General features: G+C 36.0%; 3 protein-coding genes across 7 annotated transcripts in view; 2 read left to right on the forward strand and 1 right to left on the reverse strand.

The window, feature by feature from the left end:
- Positions 1–4700: 4700 nt before the first annotated feature.
- On the reverse strand, positions 4701–12790 carry serhl (serine hydrolase like). 5 transcript variants are annotated; one of them, XM_051704509.1, is made up of 13 exons: positions 12531–12790; positions 11972–12061; positions 11612–11755; positions 11374–11487; positions 10177–10218; positions 9597–9616; positions 9401–9475; positions 9209–9318; positions 6596–6675; positions 6454–6488; positions 6094–6170; positions 5193–5274; positions 4701–5078 (listed from the first exon to the last, which is right to left on the reverse strand). In XM_051704509.1, the coding sequence occupies exons 2-13, from the start codon at positions 12030–12032 to the stop codon at positions 4932–4934; spliced, it is 987 nt and encodes a 328-aa protein (XP_051560469.1). In that variant the 5' UTR covers positions 12033–12061; positions 12531–12790; the 3' UTR covers positions 4701–4931. The 5 variants fall into 5 exon arrangements, with proteins under 5 accessions (XP_051560469.1, XP_051560470.1, XP_051560468.1 ...); XM_051704510.1 differs by having other exon boundaries at positions 12493–12790; XM_051704508.1 differs by having other exon boundaries at positions 12180–12790.
- Positions 12791–13058: 268 nt separating this feature from the next.
- LOC127444896 (trafficking protein particle complex subunit 5-like) lies at positions 13059–15725 on the forward strand. Its single transcript, XM_051704522.1, has 3 exons — positions 13059–13152; positions 13376–13692; positions 13789–15725. The coding sequence occupies exons 2-3, from the start codon at positions 13423–13425 to the stop codon at positions 14083–14085; spliced, it is 567 nt and encodes a 188-aa protein (XP_051560482.1). The 5' UTR covers positions 13059–13152; positions 13376–13422; the 3' UTR covers positions 14086–15725.
- A 564-nt stretch (positions 15726–16289) lies between these two features.
- The window catches only part of LOC127444880 (mucolipin-1-like), a 32696-nt gene continuing 27212 nt past the window's right edge, over positions 16290–21773 (forward strand). Inside the window, exon 1 of the mRNA XM_051704495.1 lies at positions 16290–16510. Coding sequence (XP_051560455.1) covers positions 16468–16510 — 43 coding nt within the window. The 5' untranslated portion in view covers positions 16290–16467. The remainder of the gene's footprint in view (positions 16511–21773) is intronic.

A 21773-nucleotide genomic window follows, 5' to 3' on the forward strand; every position in this document is an offset into this window, starting at 1 on the left:
AGTGAAAAAGAGACATGCTATAATTAATGATACAATTCTCAGTTTTTATTATGAATTCTTTATTATGTATGATTGTCCAAAGTACAAATACATCAGTTTATCAATGTTTTAACAGTTCATCCTGGATGAAATTGGTGTGAATTAGATGATGATGTCATATGAATTGAAAAATTAAGATGTTTGGATCAAACATGACAGTTTCTTTCAGACAAAAAACTTCACAAAATATTGACACATTACAATAACTAACAAACGTCCAGGCCCTCGAATATCACTAGCCTAATATTAATGGTAAAGTATTAATGCATCTTCAGTATCTTAATATCATGTCAAAGATTAAAACATCTACAACAGACAATACAATTTGAAAATAACTGGTATTCTTAAAAAGTTCGAGTCTTGATATACTTGTGAAATATGGCACTTTTTAGAGCAGAGCCAGTAACCATAGTAACCCAGATATTCCTACCTCTGTTTGATAACAAACATTAGTTCACTTGTTTGAGTTACCAACAGTTTACTTTTTAATTCACAGCACACAGTGGCGGTCCTAGCTTGTTTGATGCCCTGGGGCGAAACCCGCTTCAACACATCCCCAAAGTTGTTGACGAATGGGTGGACTGTATAAAAGTTGTTGACCGGGGTGGGGTTGGGGTATTCTGTGTGGACTCCCCTGTGGACTCCCCTTGTGCCACCCCCCTGCAACTACACATGTCGCCCATGCCTAAATCTGCTACTGACAGCAAATGTATTTTTGTGCAGGGCTTTTCCAGATTTTTCAGGCATGTTCTAAAATGTGACCCAGAACATAATCGTCATGGCTTGGAAAAAGTGTTGGGTAAGTTACTCTTAAAAAAGTAATTAATTACTAACTACTAATTACATCTTCTACAGTGTAATTAGATTACTGTACTAATTACTCTGTCTGAAAAGTAATTGCATTACTTATTACTAATTACTTTCTAAAACCCTTATCAACCTCGACCAGATGAAAAATACAAGGATAGACATGAAACTGTTCCTTTAATTCTTTCAAATAAATCATATAAAATCAAATAAATTATTCATGAACTGGCCAAAGAATTTAAGGGGGCAGCGTTAAATTAGAAAACATATATTTTAACATTAGACATTATATTTCGATTTTAAATTCATTTTAAATGTTTTGTATAGAATTGTTCTATAGTCTATAAAGTATTTAACACGATTACATCAGAAGGAACTGTAATTAAATTACTGAAAAATTAAAAGTAATCCCTTACTTTACTTTTTCAATGAAAAAGTAATTTAATTACAATAATTAATTACTTAGTAATGCATTGCTTTGAAACAATGTGTGTTGTGAAAGGTGCTATACAAATAAAAATGACTTGACTTGCATTACACCCAACACTGCTTGGAAATGTTTCCTCTTTTTAAATGTATCCTCACACAAGCTTTCATTTAAACAAAAGGCTAAGTTTTCCCCTTCAATTTTGCCAAATATCAGCCTAATTGACTCTGCTGCTACTTATGAGAGAGGTTAGTGTCGTTCTTCTTTGTGCGTTTCCTTGGTTTAAAGAGAAATAATTGTTTGATACTCAGATTTCTAAACTAATAGAAGCTGTTTTCATGGTTGGTTTTGAAACAGTATGTGGAATACACCAAATGCTGTATATATTACAATGTTTAATGCAATAACAATCGTTTATTATAAAATAACTGAGCTCTGCTGTGTATTAACCTGACTTGGATACATTTTTTACTACGATGCAAGGAAATCCAATCCCTGATCATTGCATATAACTATAGAATACTGTGTCAGTGCAGACAATGGATTTTGATGAAGTGGCATCAATACATGATTTGGCACAAATGTCTCACTGAAGCCTCCACACATGTCCTGTCATAACAAGGCATTATTGTCGTCATCTCTGCAGTGTGTTTGCCTTGAGGAAGCCAGCGGCTGGTGTCTCAGTGACTTGTTGCTCCACTTGTGAGCATCCTGTAGACCCGGCTCCAGAAAATACAGGCAGGCTCCAAAACCAGCCAGAACTAGGACAGCGACCAGCAGATAGACAGGGACAAACCAGTCCAGAAACATCCAGGTCATGTCGTTATCTCCAAAAAAAACACACACACATTATTGTACTGCTCAGAAGATAACATAACTCAGGTGACACACACGTGCAATAGATTGCAAGAAATAAATTGAAATGTGAGGGCACTGTCACTCAGTCTTAACAGTGTGCAAGTTCCTGGACCCAAGGCATTTTTCCCCACTGTAATCTGTGCCCCCCTAAAATGAAGCAAATTACTTCGGTAGCATACTATAAAACATTGAGATTAAAATGAACTGATCTGTACTGAAGAAGCAGCTTAAATCTTTCTCCACATGCACACATCTCTACATACCTGCAGTCCTTCTGTGATCGCCTGTGAATTGGCAGTGTAGTTTTGGGTTTAAGTGCCAAATCAAGGCTGAGCGGACAGAATCGTCCGCACAACAGCTGGATAGAGCAGCCAAATCACTGCTTGTGAAGGTTAATTGCCCTAATACGTGTGTATCTTATTTGATGTTGAGGTACGAGATTTTTCTTGCACCCTCTCTTCCATTCTCTCCTTGTCAAGGCTATGTCATCCCACTCCAGGTGGGAGGGGGGTTATCATGGAGACATCTCTGACGACAAAAGGGTCAGTGCAGAAGTTACATAATTTCTTTCCTGTAACCCTTTCTGCTCCAACAGTCCAGAGTAATGATGCTACAGAATCCTGGTCATTTATCTTAAAATGGAAGATGGGAGAGATGATTAAAAATGAGGATGTTTTGTGTGTGTGGGGGGGGGGGGGGATGTTGTGTCATCTGAAATAGACCTGTTCAAACAATGTGCAAAAATAGCTTAACATAACATGAACACACACACACTCACAATGTTGGTGCAGCTATCCTTATGAGGACTTTCCATAGACATAATGATTTTTATATTGTACAAACTATAGATTATATCCCCTAACCCTAACCCTACCCCTAAACCTAACCCTCACAAAAAACATTCTGCATTTTTACATTTTCAAAGAAACATCGTTTAGTAAGTATTTTTTTAAGTGATTTGAATTATGGGGACACTAGAAATGTCCTCATAAACCACATTTATAGCATAATACCCTTGTAATTACCAGTTTGTAACCTAAAAAAAATTTCCTCGTAAACCACCCAAACCCACCCACAAACTTAGCTATCTTAAGGGGGGACATCTATCGATCTATCTGTCTGTCTGTCTGTCTGACTATCTAGATGTTTTTCTTACTGTAATGTCTGTCCATCAAACTTCAACATTTTTAAACTAATTTTAAATTTCAGACAAATCTTTGTCAAGCCAACATCAAAGTTAGTCTTGACAAACTTTACCAATCTAGTTTTCTTCTCATTAAGGATGTCCCCCAATTTTGTTTCCGATCTATAGCAGCATATTATATGTATAGAAGTTACAGAAACATATTCACAAAATCTGCACATTTCCAAATGCAAGCACTGTCACATTCAGGACCACAAATAATGTGCACAAAAAGGCACATATGCAGATAATCACACTCAGAATTTGGAGTAACAGGACAGAATAGCATTCCACAGGTAAAGGCAGGGATGGATGACCAGTGCCCAGGGGCTCTTGACTACCAGGGACCCTTGACTTCCCTGGGCTTTAAGGTTGCGCGATGCAGTTTGGTGAGATAATTGGCCCTGGGGGCCTTTGCAAGTCATAATCCGTCCCTGGGTAAAGGTACTGTGGGTGCATTATATTTTTTTTTAAGTTGAGTAAAGCTCAGTATTTATAGACAGCATCCGCGTGATATTATATTTAGTCATGTTTTAGTCAGACGATGCACACAAATAAGACACTTAACACACTGAGGTGTGAGTCATATGCCACCAGTCAAAAGTTTTGAAACACTTGACTGAAATGTTTCTCATGATCTTAAAAATCTTTTGATCTGAAGGTGTATGCTTAAATGTTTGAAATTAGTTTTGTAGACAAAAATATAATTGTGCCGCCATATTAATTTATTTCATTATAAAACTAAAATTGAATAAAAAAATAAAACTTTTTTTTTTTTAAATTGATGACTTGGACCAAATAATAAAGAAAAGCAGCCAATAAGTGCCCAACATAGATGGGAACTCCTTCAATACTGTTTAAAAAGCAGCCCAGGGTGACACCTCAAGAAGTTGGTTGAGAAAATGTCAAGAGTACATTTCTGCAAATTCTAGGCAAAGGGTGACTACTATGAAGATGCTAAAATATAACACAGTTTTGATTTATTTTGGATTTTGTTTAGTCACAACATAATTCCCATAGTTCAATTTATGTTATTCCATAGTTTTGATGACTTTACTATTATTCTAAAATGTGAAGAAAAAAAAAATTATAATAATGAGCAAGTATTTCAAAACTTTTGACCGGTAGTGCAGGTTCAGTTTTCCTACACACAGATTTTGTATAGTCCTGAGCAAACTGATCAGTGAAAGGTGATTCTGCACTGAAAATATGCTTTTGTAGAGGACAATCTGCCTCAAAAGCAGTATTAGCATTTAATTGGATTTCATCAGCATATTCTGGGTCTCGTGTTAAATTTAAGGATTAGTGGATGGTGTAAGATACAGGAAAATTCTGTAAAAATGAAAAATAAATAAATGTTTTTTAAGCTTGAAACTGAGGCTAGGGAGACATCTGCCATTTCTGTAAAAGTTGGATCTACAATATTGAATATCTCATCTCATTTTTTCTTTTTTCAAGCATATTTTTCTAAATAAAATGTAAAATTGTAATGTCAGAAAAATACATTTACAGTTTCAGTGCTCATAAAATATTACAGAGAACAAAATGATAGAATTCAAGATTTAATTGGATAAAAGTATTAGTTAATGCTCTGAATGCTTTGTAAGTATGTGTGTGTTATAATTTGGCAGGCTGATTGCAGTCCGAGTCACACTCTGTCTGGTCAGGACTGTGGGACTGAAGAAAATCTGTGATAAGTGGAGCCACATTCTCTGGTTTGTTGAGGTGAACATGATGGTCCCCTTCTACACAAACAATGGTGCCCTGTGCAGAGTGAGAAAGAAGAGCATTTAGCATCGAGATCACCTGATATGTTTGTAAAAACCGGTACGTCTTTTCTAGACATGCATTTTGCACCCATTTATGGGTGTATCTCACTTTTTGGTCCATCCAGCCTTTCCGAAGGGCATCTGCGAATCCATCAGGTACAGGAAACACTTTATCCAGCCCCTGGTCTGCCCTGATGAAAGACACACCAACCTTTACCTTTTTAACTTACGTCAAAGGTCATGAAAGCAAGACATAAATGCTTCTATTATCACATACCTATTATGACCTGATGGTGTGTGGCTGGACAAATATTTTAAGCTATTTTAAAGCGGAAGTGTCATTTCTGTAATTGCGTTACCAAACGGAATTACAAAAATAAGGATTATCATTGGTCAAATACAATCACTTAGTGTGATGAACAGAATTAAATGTAAGTCATTATTCACTCTCAAATCAAATCATGTTATTAATACAACGTTTAAATCAAATATGGCAGCTATGCAGATAACATCAAAACTCAGTGGTTCTCATTGCATCTTGTGACCAAACATCAAAATGTTTGGTTACAAGATTAGATGAAAAACAATGAGGTTCGATGTTATAAATGCAGACGCTATATTTTAAGCACTTTACTTTCTTAATAAGATTTGATATTGAATAAAGACTTAAATTTCATTGTATAACTTCAGAACACTTGGGAAATAGTGCACAAGCCGTATCTATTACTTTTACTGTTGTTTTATGGGTTTTTTGTCCTTCTACGAACTTTACAGACCAAAGTCATAATGTAACTCACTTACATTACGGCAAATAAACCCTTTTAGAATTGTAAATAAATTCACGTTTTGTGTTCCGCAGAAGAAAGTCATCCGGGTTTGGGAACTTCTCCTATATGCTGAGATGGGAGAGAGTATTTGAATAGCGAAAACACTTCGGCTTTAGGCTTTTAGGCTTTGTGTATATACATGAATGATGTTGAACATGTTTTACAAGGGTGAACAGAACTCACAGCAGTAGCATCACTCTGGCTTGGATTAGAGATTGCATATAAAGGCACTGTTCCAGTGTAATCATCACAATGTTTCTCTGAAACAAAACCAAACATCAGCAGTTGGCAAATTAGTCATTAGAAGATGAATAATATATTTTCACTCTATCTCCCTAGTCATTTTTTTTAAACAGAAAACTTAGTATTCTTGGTAACAGGCAGGTAAATGACTACACTGACTATAAGTGATAGTTTGACAGATTTGTCTTATTTCAGCATCATAACACTGATAAATGTAGGTTAAACAGCACAGCACAATCAACTATGGTGAACAAACAACTGCAATAAAAAATAATTAACAAATATATTGAAAGGACTCACCAGATTTATTCTGAAGTCTCTTGTGAACACCACCCCTTTAATTGAAAAATAAAGCATTTTAGAGATGTTGAATTATCAAAGTTAAACTGCTTTGCCACAAAAGCATGAGAATAGCTGATAAATCTGAGTGCCCATGTTTTACCTCCGTCAACCTCTCGAACCGCTCGCTCTAAAAGAATGTCTGCCGACTGATCAGAAAGGAAGCGGTTTGCTGACATCAGTCTGAAACAAGGCAACAATGCAATGATCAATTTTTAAAGGAACAGTTCACCCAAAAAAAATTACAATTCTCTCATCAATTACTCACCCTCATGCCATCCCAGATGTGTATGACATTCTATCTTCTGCAGAACACAAGCAAAGATTTTTAGAAGAATATCGCAGGTCTGTAGGTCCATACAATGCAAGGGAATGGTGGCCAAAACTTTGAAGCTCCAAAAAGCACAAAGTCATCATTAAAGTAATCCATAAGTATCAATGTCTTCAGAAGCGATATGCTAAGTGTGGGTGAAAAACAGATCAATATTTAAGTCCTTTTTACTATAAATTGTCCTCCCTGACCAGTAGTTGACGATATGCACGATGAATGCAAATCGCCAAAAAAATGGGGGGGGGGGGGAGTGAAAGTAAAAGTGAAGATTTATAGTAAAAAGAGGACTTAAATATTGATCTGTTTCTCACACAAACCTATTATATCACTTCTGTATATATGGATTTAACCATTGGAGTCTTATGGATTACTTTATGGATATGGATTTACTTTAAAGTCTTGATCTGTCATGATCCTGGTCTGGCAGCCCTCTCCCTTCTGTGTTCTGTTGGTGTGTTTGCCTTTGTTTTGTTTATAAGTACATGGTTCTGTTTGTGTTTGTGCCATGTGTTCCCCAACCACCTCCCATCATCTAGTCCTTGTCTATTCCTTGTTGTGTTAATTGGTGTCACCTGTCCCTCATGTGTTTTCTTCAATATATATTGTGCTTCCTTCCCTCATGTTTTTGCCTGATTGTCTTGTCGTAGTGCCGAGCAATTGGTCCCCGCTGAGCGTCTCTCAATTCGGCTTGTTTGGAGTTTTGCTCGTTTGTTCTTTTATTGTGTCTGTTTCCAGATATCCTCATCTGTGTGGCTCCCTACCTTGCTTCCTTTGTGGTTTCCTCTCTGGTGTCCAGTCATCTTCAACATCCAACATTCCCATACTCGTAGCTCTGTCAGTTGCTTTTTCAACAAACTGTCATTACTGGTTACCTGCCTGTTTTGCGTCCTCATTCCCTGCTAAATCCTGACATGATCACCATTCACTTGCATTGAATGGACCAACACCACTGAAATATTCTTCTAAAATTCTTTGCTTGTGTTCAGCAGAAGAGTCATACACATCTGAGATGGCATGAGGGTGAGTAAATGATGAGAGAATTTTCCTTTTTGGGTGAACTATTTCTTTAAAACCAGCAAGAAAGAAACCCTTTGGCCACAACAGAAAAGACAGAATAATGTGATTTTATTCCATAGAGATTTGTTTGATCATTTCCATTACACTTTTGAAGTTCGGCACTCAAGATATTGCAAGTTTATTTGGGTAATGCTACAGAGATCCTTGTTGTGCCCTAACTTGTTTATTTTTATTTATTTTTAAAATGTGCAAATATTTTGGTTTATATGCCGTTTTATACATAGGATGAAAAATAAATATACCAATATTAGGTGGATCAAAAACAAACATATGAATAGCAAACAATCTTTAAGTTTAACAAGAACATTGAGTACAATGCTATGGATGTAACCAAAAAACATTAATTATTACTAAAAGTGTTCTTTACTCAAAGTTTCTACACCCCTCTAAATAGCTGTCTACATACACCGATCAGCCACAACATTAAAACCACCTGTCTAATATTGTGTAGGTCCCCCTCGTACCACCAAAACAGCACCAACATGCATCTCAGAATAGATGCTATTCTTCTCACCACAATTGTACAGAGTGGTTATCCGAGTTACCGTAGACTTTGTGAGTTCGAACCAGTCTGGCCATTCTCTGTTGACCTCTCTCATCAACAAGGCGTTTCCATTCGCAGAACTGCCCCTCACTGGATGTTTTTTGTTTTTGGAACCACTCAGAGTAAATTCTAGAGACTGTTGTGCGTGAAAGTCCCAGGAGATCAGCAGTTACAGAAATACTCAAATCAGCCTATCTGGCACCAACAATCATCCATGCGATTATCTAATCAGCCAATCATGTGGCTGCAGTGCATAAAATCATTCAGATACGGGTCAGGAGCTTCAGTTAATGTTCACATCAACCAACAGAATGGTGAAAAAATGTGATCTCAGTGATTTCAACTGTGGCATGATTGTTGGTACCAGATGGGCTGGTTTGAGTATTTCTGTAACTGCTGATCTCCTGGGATTTTCACGCACAACAGTTTCTAGAATTTACTCAGAATGATGCCAAAAAACCCCCCCCAAAAAAACAGTGAGTGGCAGTTCTGTGGATGAAAGCGTCTTGTTGATGAGAGAGGTCAACAGAGAATGGCCAGACTGGTTTAAAATAACAAAATCTACGGTAACTCAGATAACCACTCTGTACAACTGTGGTAAGAAGAATAGCATCTCAGAATCGGCGCCGTTTTGGTGGCACGAGGGGGACCTACACAATATTAGGCAGGTGGTTTTAATGTTGTAGCTGATCGGTGTAATAAAATAAAATGCTCTCAAAAAGAATGTGAAAAACTGATGCAGTAGACATCAGGGTTTTTATCACCTTTCTTTGGCGTTCTCATATGTGTACACCTTCTCTTTCCTTTCATCCGCTTCATTGTCATACTGGACTTGTTGATCCATTCCTTTTTTTATTAATTGAACCATGCGAATCTGTGGAAGGACATATAAACAGGTGTCGCCAACATCGTCCCTTTGTCGTCACCGAAAATGATTAACAGCTACATTTTCTTACCATGTTTGTTGGGAGGAATCCATAAGAATCCAAGAGAACTACAGCTTCAACCATCTCCGGGTACAACGCACTAAACTGGAAAACCAAAAGAAACTGAAATCGCATGCTTACATTTACAATACACAATGATTGCATTTACTAAACAACTACAACTAGTTATCTACACAACTACAACAGCACTATGATGGACACTCACCATGCCTGCCACATTGCCCCCTGTTGCGGAAACAACAAATGATGGTAAATGGACAAAAACTAAAGGGGATAAGTTAGAAAATAACCTCTCCATCTCTGTTTCTCTGGATCACTAGCCACAGATTGACTGACTCTTTAAATTATTCAAGGCTATGCTGAAGTGGGCTATGCTATTCAAGGCTTCATTACTTCTGGTAAACACAAACATTTTGAATTAATTTCAACTCAAAATCCAAGCATCTGAACAATATAATACACTGACTTGTGTGAAGGGAGGCATACTGTATATAGCACCAGGAACTCTGTCCTACTAATGGGAGACCATAAAGTCAGGCTTGCAGCTGTACTTATGAAGGTATTCATTCTAGAGTGTCTTTCTGATGCTCTCTTACACATCTACCTATATACCAATCTACATAATAAAGTGAATGTACAGGGCAACACGTTACTACAGCTATACAATAAAATTATGAATCATTGGCAAATGTATACATTTTCACAGATCATATGACCTTTCACACAGAGATAAGAACTTTGACCTCTGTGAAGTGAATGAAGACAGAGGTAATAGAGTCACTCACCCATACTATGTCCAATTATAGAAAACCGCTTCCATTGAAGGGCTGCAAACAAATGCAGTTGACATGAAGGTTTGGTAATATGGTTCCATTCGTTACCATTAATTCATATGCTGGGTATCATGAACTTACAAAAATAATGTTTTTTTTTGTTTTTGTTTTTTTTTGCAGCATTTATTGATTTGGTAACACTTTACTATAAGGTTCAATTTTTTAACATTAGTTAACAACATTAATTAACATGGACTAACAATGAACAATACTTTTACAGCATTTATTAATGGTAACCATTAATTTCAACATATACTAATACAATTTTAAAATCAAAAGTTTTATTTGTTAACATTAGTTAATGCACTATGATCTAACAATGAACAATTGTATTTTTATTAACTAACATTGAGTAATATTAACAAAAGCTGTGAAAAAAATATGTTGTTCACTGTTTATTCATGATACTTAATGCATTAACTAAAGTTACCAAATGGAACCTTATTGTAAAGTGTAACCAGTTCCATTTGTAAACTAGTTAATGCATTAGGTATCATATACAAACAACAAACAATATTTTTTTCAGCATTCATTAATATTACTTAATGTTAGTTAATAAAAATACAATTGTTCATTGTTAGTTAATAGTGCATTAACTAATGTTAACAAATAAAACTTTTGCTTTAAAAATATATTAGTATATGTTAAAATTAACATTAACTAAGATTAATAAATGCTGTAAATGTTTTGTTCATTGTTAGTTCATGTAAACAAATATCACTTTATTGTAAAGTGTTACTGACATTTTTATCTGGAATGTTGACATGACCTGCGGTGTGGCATGCTATACTCCATTTAAAACTATTTGAAACAGAATTTTGCTCATGCTTTTATAATTAACATGCATGCACTTACTTTGTCACACACCACAGGACCATTTAAAATGAACTAGTGAAGGAAATATGGTGGTTACAATTGGCGAAATGGAAATGGTGACCAGTTTCAGTACCTATAACAGACACTTTCCCTTATACATTCATATAAATATTTACTCAAACTCTTGATGTTGATTAAAAAAGGTTCATGGACATGTTATGCATCAACTACCGTATCCATTATTGCTCATAAATTGTCTGACTGGAAAAACTGACATTTTCTATACAATGTTTCTTTCAGCATGTGTTTCAAAAGTCTTGAGTTGCTTCACACCTTCTACAACCCGACGAACATCAGCTACATACAAAGGGAAAGTGTAAAAGACTCCAGGAGGCCTATGCGAGGAGAGACCATGACCTGCAAAATCAATGGCTACAAATCTCCAGTCTGGGAAAGATATGGAGAAAGAGGAGAGAAATAAAATGTGTGTGTGTGTGAGAGAGCCAATGTTACTTCAATGATGACATCAATGCATATCTAATCTACACAGACATTTATCCATGTGAATTACCATTAGGAAGCAGTGGAATCAGTCTATTAAAAGTCCCGCTGTTGTCAGCCCAACCATGCAAGCACAGGACCGGACGACCATGATCAGGACCCCAAACCTGACCTCTCATCTCTCCCCACGGGACAGTCATTCGGAACTCAGACACTGTATCAGAGTACAGATAGGTCAGTGACTACTGGTTACATTCAAAACAACGTGCACATTCTGTTCATTCACATACAGACAATCAGTGAACATACATATCCTTGTCGTGCATTAAATACATTTAAATCTGACATTCTAACCACTTCATTGTATACAATAATTGCATAATTTAAAAGCCCTGGTGACCTATCAAGGAAAAAATAAACTTTCTCTTACCTGCTTGCCTCACAACAGCTGATGTGGAAAAGTGTCTAAGACCTTTCAATGCAGGAATCATTTTCGCACCTTGCTGTGCAGTTTAAACTCCTTTAACAGAGTGGGAGCGAATGAAATGCAAATACAGAGGAGACATGCACTCGAACAAGCCAAGTTATATTTTAAATCAAGCACATTGAGATGCGTGAATTCAGAAACTGTTACGCACTTAACTACCATAGCCCTTCAATCAAATGGAGCCTACAAGGTTAGCAAAGCAATACATAACGCGGCGGTCCCATAGACATTCAATAGTCGGTATAATGACGAGGAAACTAGAGGCCGTTTTTTTTTTTTTAACGGATGTCTATGGAGGAGATGCTTCAGTGTGCTAAATGAACTGCATTTGTGAGGAAACAGCTCGTTACACAAAACAAACCTTTTTGAATGAACTATGTGTGTAGTTACTACGATAAAATTTTTGTTTTATAAGAGAAGACGCGGACAATTTTACGACAGGTTGGTGTCAGTTTACGGCTCACCCCATTCATATGTACGGTATCCGCAAACGGTGACTTACTGTCGTGACAGACTAGTTGGCTGTTACTCTCTCTCCTATGGGAAAAACCTGGAGATTGATTTAAAGTATAAACGATCTCTGCTAACTATTGTTGACAGTATGAGTATAATAAATAAGAAAAAAATATTTATCTGTATAGTTCTGAATTCAAAATAAACTAAATATTTCGCTGTTATACGAGGTTACTTCAACAGTCTGCGCTTTAAAACAAATCGATTTAAAAACACATCACGCACTGTGAGCAAAGCGCATCACGGTCATGACAGTATTTTATTTATTTATTTCAAAATAAAAGTTTTCGCCTCGTGGAAATTTCGTGAAATAAGAATGCATCTCCTCCACGAAAATAATCTAAGGTTTACACAATCAATATATATATATATATATATATATATATATATATATATATATATATATATATATATATATATATATATATATATATATAATTATTTATTTATATATTATATATATAAATAATCTTAATTACCGTTGCTAAATAACACGCTGTGTTTTGAAACACGTTGTGCTTTTATTTTGAAAAATCTCCGTTCACAATGTACAGGAAGGTTTTGTACTAGTTGTAGCTTCACGCATCTGGAACTGCAATCCAAAACATCAGGTAAACGCTACTTTAAAAAAATAAAATAAGCAGTTTTTGAAATACTTATATTAATACATTTCTGTACAAGCTTATTCAGTGTAGTACACGTTGTACTTGTATGTAGCAGAAATACATCGAGATTTTAATGACAGTTCGTTCATGAAATGATATGCCTTCGTAAATATTCCCTTGCAGATTCAAATATTATGCTCATAAAACAAATACTAATATTTTGTTTCAGGTACTTAGGGTTAATTCATGCATTAATTCAGATTTGGTGTGGACGGAATGGAGGTCCGCTTCACGCGAGGCAAATCTGCGATCTTGGAGCGCTCGCTCACGCGTCCCAAGTCGGAGGTGAGCGTGAGCGCGTTCGCGTTGCTCTTTTCAGAGATGGTCCAGTATTGCCAGAGTCGCGTGTACTCGGTATCTGAGCTCCAGGCCAGGCTGGCTGACATGGGTCAAGGTGTTGGAGCCAGTCTTCTGGATGTTCTTGTGTTGAGAGAGAAAAATGGAAAAAGGGAGACCAAAGTGTTAAACATACTTCTCTTTATCAAGGTACTTCCAAACCATAGTGTTATCAGAAGATAAAATACTTTTTTTTTTTTAATGCACAGTGAATATTCACCTCAGTCTCTATCTCTTTTTCTCTAGGTAAATGTATGGAAGTCATTGTTCGGCAAGGAAGCCGACAAACTGGAACAAGCCAACGATGATGACAAAACGTACTACATCATTGAAAAGGAACCACTTATAAACGCCTACATATCAGTACCTAAAGAGAATAGCACATTAAACTGTGCAGCCTTCACGGGGGGCATCGTGGAGGCTATCTTAACCCATAGTGGCTTCCCAGCCAAAGTTACTGTTCACTGGCATAAAGGGACCACACTTATGATCAAGTTTGATGAGGCAGTGATTGCTCGTGATAAAGCTCTTGATGGCAGATAGTGTATTGCTGTGTAAGAGTCAAGTTTAAAATGTTACCCTTGAGTCAGACTCAAATTTACAGGATAATATACAGAGATAAAAAACAAAAAAGATCCATCCTTTTGTTGTTGTTTTTACGCAATACAAAGTTTTTTTTTTAGTTTTTTTTTTACTTGTCTCAAGTTTGTCCCTGTCCCTCGTTATAATAATGATGTTACAGAATAGATTTTAATTCTAGGATATTATCAAAGAATGCATAAAGATCATAACGTTCTCTCTCTAAAAGAATTGTACCATACCAACATGTTTATAAATTATAATAAATAATTAATTTAATAGTATTGAATAGAATGTTATGTTTTAGTCCTAGTAAAGACATTGAGATGAGTATCAAGGGTACATATGCATGTTACTACACTGACATTGTGTGTGTGTGTGTGTTAATTGCCCCAGTACTTCCTAGTTAATATAGTTGTGCTAGTAATGGACATTTGGCAAAATTATTATTATTATTATTATTATTATTATCTGTACTGGCAGAGACTCAGGTGCTCATCATGGATATAAGCAGAGAAGTGTCCAGTCAAGACCATAGTTTCACTGCAGGAGAGGGGGAATGAGATCGGATTTTATCAGAAAAAAATGTTTGTAAGTAGTGGGGGATGAAACGTTTCAGGTTTTTTTTTTTTTGCAGCATAAATTATTACACTTAGTATTTTATTGTTATTTGCTCATTTTTGTATAACTCATAGGTTGATCTATGTTTGTGTATATGCTGAGGATTTGCTAGTTTGTAAATTTGCATTAATAGCCACAAAGATGTTAGATTTGCAAGCTTAAAGGAATAGTTCACTCCAAAATGAAAATTCTCTCATTTACTCACCGTCATGCCATCCCAGATGTGTATGACTTTTTTCTGCAGAACACAAATTATGATTTTTAGAAAATTATTTCAGTTCTGTAGGTCCTCGCAAAACAAGTGAATGGGTGCCAAAATTTTGGTGCTTCAAAAAGCACATAAAGGCATCATAAAAGCAATCAATACAACTCAATGAATCAATAATGTTTTAACCCATATCTTTGGAAGTCATATGATAGGTGTGGGTGAGAAACAGATCAATATTTAAGTACTTTTTTGCTTGAAATTCTTCTTCCTGCCCAGTAGGGGGTGATATGCATGAAGAATGTGAATCACCAAAAACACAAGAATAATTTGAAAGTGATCTGTTTCTCACCTACACCTATCACATGACTTCTGAAGATATAGATTTAACCACTGGAGTCTTATGGATTACTTTTATGCTGCGTTCTTATATGCATTTATGGAGCGTCAAAATTCTGGCACCCATTCACTTGCATTGTCTGGACCAAAAGAACAGAGATATTCTTCTAAAAATCTTTATTTGTGTTCAGCAGATGAAAGAGAGTCATACACATCTGGGGTGGCATAAGGATGAGTAAATCATGAGATAATTTTAATTTTGGGGTGAACTATCCCTTTTAACAATGTCCTTCCGTCTTTCGTGCTTTGTAAACTGTTAGAAGAGGTGAGGAAATACGGTTCCTTACAAACCAAGGCAACTAAGTTTCTATAGTTATTGATAATACTTTGAAATCATAATAAAGTAATATGTCCACTGGAAAGAAGCTTTCAGAATCTTTGTCATTTTATTTTGACTGGTTGTGGCTTACATGAGGTTACTACATTTTAGTGCAGTAACAGTAAGCACTGTAGGTAGATGGATGGATGGATTACATCTTGCAGTGGAAAGGATTTTGCTAAGTAGATTTAGTCCAAAAATATAATTGTAAATGTGCACTCGTTTGTTTGCAAATTAAGAGAGTATTTCCAGCTGATGTGTTAGAATTTATTAATATGCAAACATTGGTAATATTTGAAAACAATCACAGAGTATGACGTATATTTTTTAACAGTATATTTACATAAGTTAGGCATAATGCCTTATTTAGCACATTACATTTGAGTGTTTCAACTGTCCTGGGGTAGTGTTACAAAAGTAACCATGGATATCGTGTCCCTCAGTCTTAAAAAAAAAAAAAAAAAATTTACATTTAAGCGGTATCACATATCACCCACTGGGAGTAACACAACAAACGCAGTGTTTGGAATATCTACAAGCAGGTTTTCCATGACTGTGCAACTTTCAGTACAACTCAGTAGCGTCAACGTCTGTCACGTGATGTAGTCACATGACCGCTAATGCCGGAAGTACAGTGCTGCTCAGGGGTGGACGCTTGTAAACAGCCGGAAGAGCATCTGTTAGTCAACCATAGTTAGGCAGAAAGCCTTTTTAAAAACATTAGTTGGGATATTTCTTGTGCTGTGAATTAAACTACGATTTTAATGCCGACGGACTCTCCAAGTGATTTTAAAGCGCTGACATGGCCGCAGTGGATGCGAATAAAGTGAAGCATGTTTCTCCTGGTGAGTGAACGACTCTGTTTACACCGCACGCGATAAATACGCAATCAACAATGCTGATTATTAACAGTATAACGAAACTGATTAGTGCATCGCGATAAGTGGGTTTTGTGGTACACAGAAATAAACAGCGCATTAATTAATTAACTTGTTTATTTTTAATGTATGTTTATGTTTAATTATTTGTAATGTTTGTCTATGGATGCCCAAGCATATTGCATGTCAAAGACAAGAGGAATGAGGTTACAGTATCTAACAGGCTTTGGAGTTTCCTTGAGGATCAGTATGGTGACTGCTGCTGGACACAGACAATAGTGCTGTTTCTAAGTCGAATTGTAAAAGAAATGACTTGTGTTTTAATTTGAGATAGACTCAATGAGGTCTTGTAGAGTTTTTAAATATTTTTGGCAGCTATGTATTTTTTGGTTGTCTGAAAGTCATGTTTAGTCGCATCCACTTCCAGATTTTTCTCGACTTGACTTGAATTTTATAATAATGCTGTTCTTGTCTTTTGTAAAGCTTGTGTCATCATGTTGATTATCCAATTAGTATACATGTAGTCATCTATAACAGTCATTTCTGTCCTACACCCTCAACAGAGTCCACTGAAAGTTCCCACTTTTGTTTGCACTTATGTGCAAAGCCTCACTAAGCTTTAAGCTAGTTAACATTCTTTCAAATTGGTGGTCACTGTGGTCAGTATGGTCACCAGTTGTAGTCTGTTGCACAATGCACATTTATTAGTGACAGCGCTCCTTTAGGTTGTATGGCAGATTTTGTGGGGTTTGGAACTTTGGATGCTTCAGTATTGCATCACAACACTGGGTAGACTGCTGTGTTTGTATGTGATTTGCTTCGAAATGTTTCCAGTTGCTTATGTTTTCGTATTTTCTTCCTCTTTTGTGTCCTATTGACCTTATTCCCATGGTTACACTGTGTTAAAAAGGCCTAATTTTGTGTTTATGGTCATATATTGCTTTTATATTGGGAAATTATAACGTGAAAAGGCGATTTCTCAAAAATCTAATTTTTAATCCTGTTACATTACTTAAACTACGTTTTCCACCTGCTTTCACAAAGTGTGTAGATAATCTAAACCAGGTCTGTTCAGTTAGACATAATCAATTTCTGATAACTTGGCAGTTGTAGAGTGATCCAGAATTATAGATTAGCTGTAGATAGTGTTGTCACGGTACCAAAATTTCAGTAGTTGGTACCGATACCAGTGAAATTTCACGGTTCTCGATACCAATTTTGATATCACAGCAAAAATATGCTAAAATTATCATTTGCTTTTGAACACATAAGTTTAGTTAATTAATAATTATTTTATTAATTATAGTTTAATAATTATTCTTATTTTCCAGAACATGTTTTAAAGTTTAATTTAATAATCAAAATGGTGTCTAATCAATCAATTCTTAAAACTTATAATAAGTGAAAATATAACTTAACATGTCATTGCATTTTTTTTGCCAAACTTTTATTCAACAGCTGTCTTGCTTGTGATCAATTTATTAATTATTGTTATTATTATTACAGAGAATAGTACATTTTCCTATACAGTTGTAATATATTTTTATTCATTTTTTAATGTAATTTCTTCAATTTCAAGCATCTAGCTTTTATTTTGAATCGTGCTTTTATTATGATGTGTGTTTTTTGCCGGATGCTTCACTTTTCCGGATAAACAGTTCGCAACAGGGCTCAGTGTGATCATTGAAGACTTAAGTCACATCTGAAATCTCATCTCTTTACACTGGCCTTTGAGTCTGACAAATGAAATGTAGGACACAGTTTTAAAGTGTTTGTATTTTAGATTACTGGTGTTTGTGTATATGGTAATTTTTGAAGTGTTATGTTTTAAATTTTATTACTGTGAAGTCAAACATTGTTTTAAATGCTTTGTAAATAAAGTTGAGTTGAGATTAAAGCTCAAATGCTGTGATTTAATTATATAAATATATAGTTTACATGTGCTGTGTGGTTCACAGTGGATTAGTGCTCTGCTCTGTCATCTCATTCAACGCAAATTATTCTCAATATTAGTTTCCAGAGTTTGAGGGGTCGGATTTATACATTCATTTAAAGTACACAGTTCATCTACACTAAGATTGCAGCCTTACGCGGTTTAATAAATCACACTATGACATTTTATTTTGATCATCACGATTTTAATTTGATTAATTGTCCATTTCAGTTTAAAAGAAGTACCAGAGCATGCATTCAAATTAAGCCTGTGAGCATTTTAAAGCAGTCGTGTGTCAGTCATACTGCGTGCTGGTACCGGATAGTCAGTGCTCGGTACTACCGGTACTGTAGAAACTCTGGTATCCTTACATCTTTTTTTATTTTAGTACCGACTTGGTACCAAAGTACTGGTACTTTTGACAACACTAGCTGTAGACTTCATTTATTATTATTATTATGTATTACTGTTTTATACTGTAGTATTGTTATTCTTGATTTTGATTTGCTGACAGACCTTCCAAGAACCTGTTCACCATTTTCTATCCATAGTCATTAATTACAACTATGAAGTAGCTCCAGGTTTATTGACCAAATTCTGTCTAAACTAGTATTTGGTGGCCTAAGGAGGTAAATCTACACAAGAAAGATCATTTTAGGGTCTATAAATGTCTTGAGATAAACACATATAGACATGTACATGTAGCAACCTCAATATGAACTAAATAATTAACTCCAGATCACTGAATTAGGCTTTTGAAAATGAATGCACCCCTGAGGTGCACCACGGGTGGGTGTGCATTCATTATCAATATTTAAATGGTCTGATGTCAGTTAATTTTACTTAATTGGGTGGCCTTGTGCACCCATAGATCTTTTATTTTGATTCTGAGAAAAGTGTTGGCCTACCTGCTTCTTTGTAGTTGCGTGTGGCTGTGTGTGGTTTTCTACAGTGCATCCATGGGAGGCCCAGGGCAGACTGGCAAACCTTGATGTCATCTGTGATATAGGGTTATTATGACACACTGATAATCACACCATTGACTTGTGACAGCAAGAGCGTGTGAGAAGCCAATGCAGGCCTGTGCTTAGAAAATACAACTACCTATAAAACTAGACGGATGAGATTTTTTTGCGTTTGATTGACTCTATCGCTTTTGATCACACTTCAATGTTCGTGAACAACTTAAGAGACCTGTATCCACTGCAGTTTTGCTGTCAAAATTCCTATCACTCCAATAGACTGCATAAAAAGTGTTCCTTATGTATGTAGCAAAACATGTTGTGCATTTGACACATTGTGTTTTGAGGTAAGATTCCAGTACTTAGCACTGACAGACAGATCTACTCATAGATGAACAGTGGATTGCTTTAAATAGAGAGGCCAATGACAGTCAACAAGTTGAGACTTAAGATTTACATAAATACCCTTATAGTTGTCCCCATATTTGGTTATTTTATAGAGTCACCTGTAGGTCAGCATTAAAGAAAATAAAGAAATCAAGAATATCAAGCCATCAGTTTGCTTGACCTGATTGGATACTGTGTTATGTGAGCCTTATAAGTATTTTTTTGTATGTATTTTCTGCTATTCTGTAATATGTTGTTTTTTCCCCCATTTTTTTTTTCCAGCAGACTCTGTGATCATTTAAAGTGCTGTGAAATGTATTTCCCCCATCCTGATTTTTTTTTTTTTTTTTGATTAACATATTTATTGATTAATCTATTAAACAATAAAAAGCAAAACATATACAAACAGAATCAATATTTAACCCTCACAATAACTTAACTTCTCCAGTTAGTTTGATAGAAAGGCTTTGCAATGGCAAAATAGGGGCCAGAACTTCCTGTGCAATGCAAAACCAGGGAGAGGCTCTCTCAGGTGGAAGCGACCAGTGAGCCAAATGTCTGAGACCAAATGCATAATAATAAAACTAAATCTTGGGTAGTCCTAGCCCACCTTTGTCAATCGGCTTATGTAACTTATTGAAATGTAATCTGGGATGCTTACCATTCCAAATGAAGGACTTCGCTATGCTATCAAATTGCTTGAAATAAGAGAGGGGGACATTTACAGGGAGAGATTGTAGCAGGTAGTTAAATTTTAATAACATTAACCTTCCCAATCATAGATAAGTGTAATGAAGCCCACCTGCCCACATCGCTCGAAAACCTTTTTATTAAGGGGTCAAAATTAACTAACTAAATCTGACAAATTTTCTGGGAATAAAATGCCCAAATACTTAATGCCCTGTTTGGGCCACTGGAAGGCGCCCGGCTGAAAAGCCATTACTGGGCAGTACGTTGTCAGAGCCAAAGCTTCAGATTTACACCAATTGACTCTGTATCCTGAGAACTTAGAAAAAGAATTAATCATTCTGTGGAGGCAAGGCATAGATCTAGTGGGGTCAGAGACGAATAATAAAATATCATCAGCGTTAAGCAAAAGCTTATGCACCATACCTCCCGCCACCACCCCTGGAAAATCATCTTCCTTTCTTATCATGGCTGCTAATGTTTCCAGGTCAAGACAGAACAATAATGGGGAAAGAGGGCAACCCTGCCGGGTGCCTCTGTCCAGATGAAAATAATCTGAAATTAATCCATTTGTTTGTACCGCTGCTACCGGGTGTCTATAAAGTTACTTAATCCATCCAATAAAAGTAGTCCTGAACCCGTATATTTCCAAAATCTTAAAAAAAGAATCCCAATGTACCATATCAAACACCTTTTCAGCGTCAAGTGAAATGGCAGCGCCCGGAGTCTGATCATTCGCCACTGACCACATGATATTGATGAAACGCCTAATGTTATCAGAAGAGCTACGGCCACGAATAAACCCCACCTGATCTATATGTATAAGAGATGTCATAACTTTACTCAATCGGTTAGCCAGAAATTTTGAAATTGGATGGTAACTTTTACACTTGCTTGGATCTTTGTCCTTTTTAAGAATCAGACTGATCCGGGCTTGTGTCATCATTGGCGGAAGCTTTCCATTCTTTAATGATTCAGTATAAACTTCTAACAAAAGTGGAGCCAATTCTGTAGCATGAGATCTAAAATTCAGCAGCAAAGCCATCTGGTCCCGGAGCCTTTTCTGTAGGAAAGACCTAATTACCTCGCCAAGCTCCTCCAAGGTTATCTCAGAATCAAGAGAATGTTTTTGCTCAGTCTTCAGTTTAGGAAGTTCTAATGGTTCCACAAAGTTTCTGATATCTTCATCAGTAGACGAAGACGTGGAACTATAAAGATCAAGATAGAATTCTTTAAAAGCATTATTATTATCAATGGGCGA

Source organism: Myxocyprinus asiaticus, chromosome 8, assembly GCF_019703515.2.
Source record: "Myxocyprinus asiaticus isolate MX2 ecotype Aquarium Trade chromosome 8, UBuf_Myxa_2, whole genome shotgun sequence".
Classification (NCBI taxonomy): Eukaryota; Metazoa; Chordata; class Actinopteri; order Cypriniformes; family Catostomidae; genus Myxocyprinus; species Myxocyprinus asiaticus.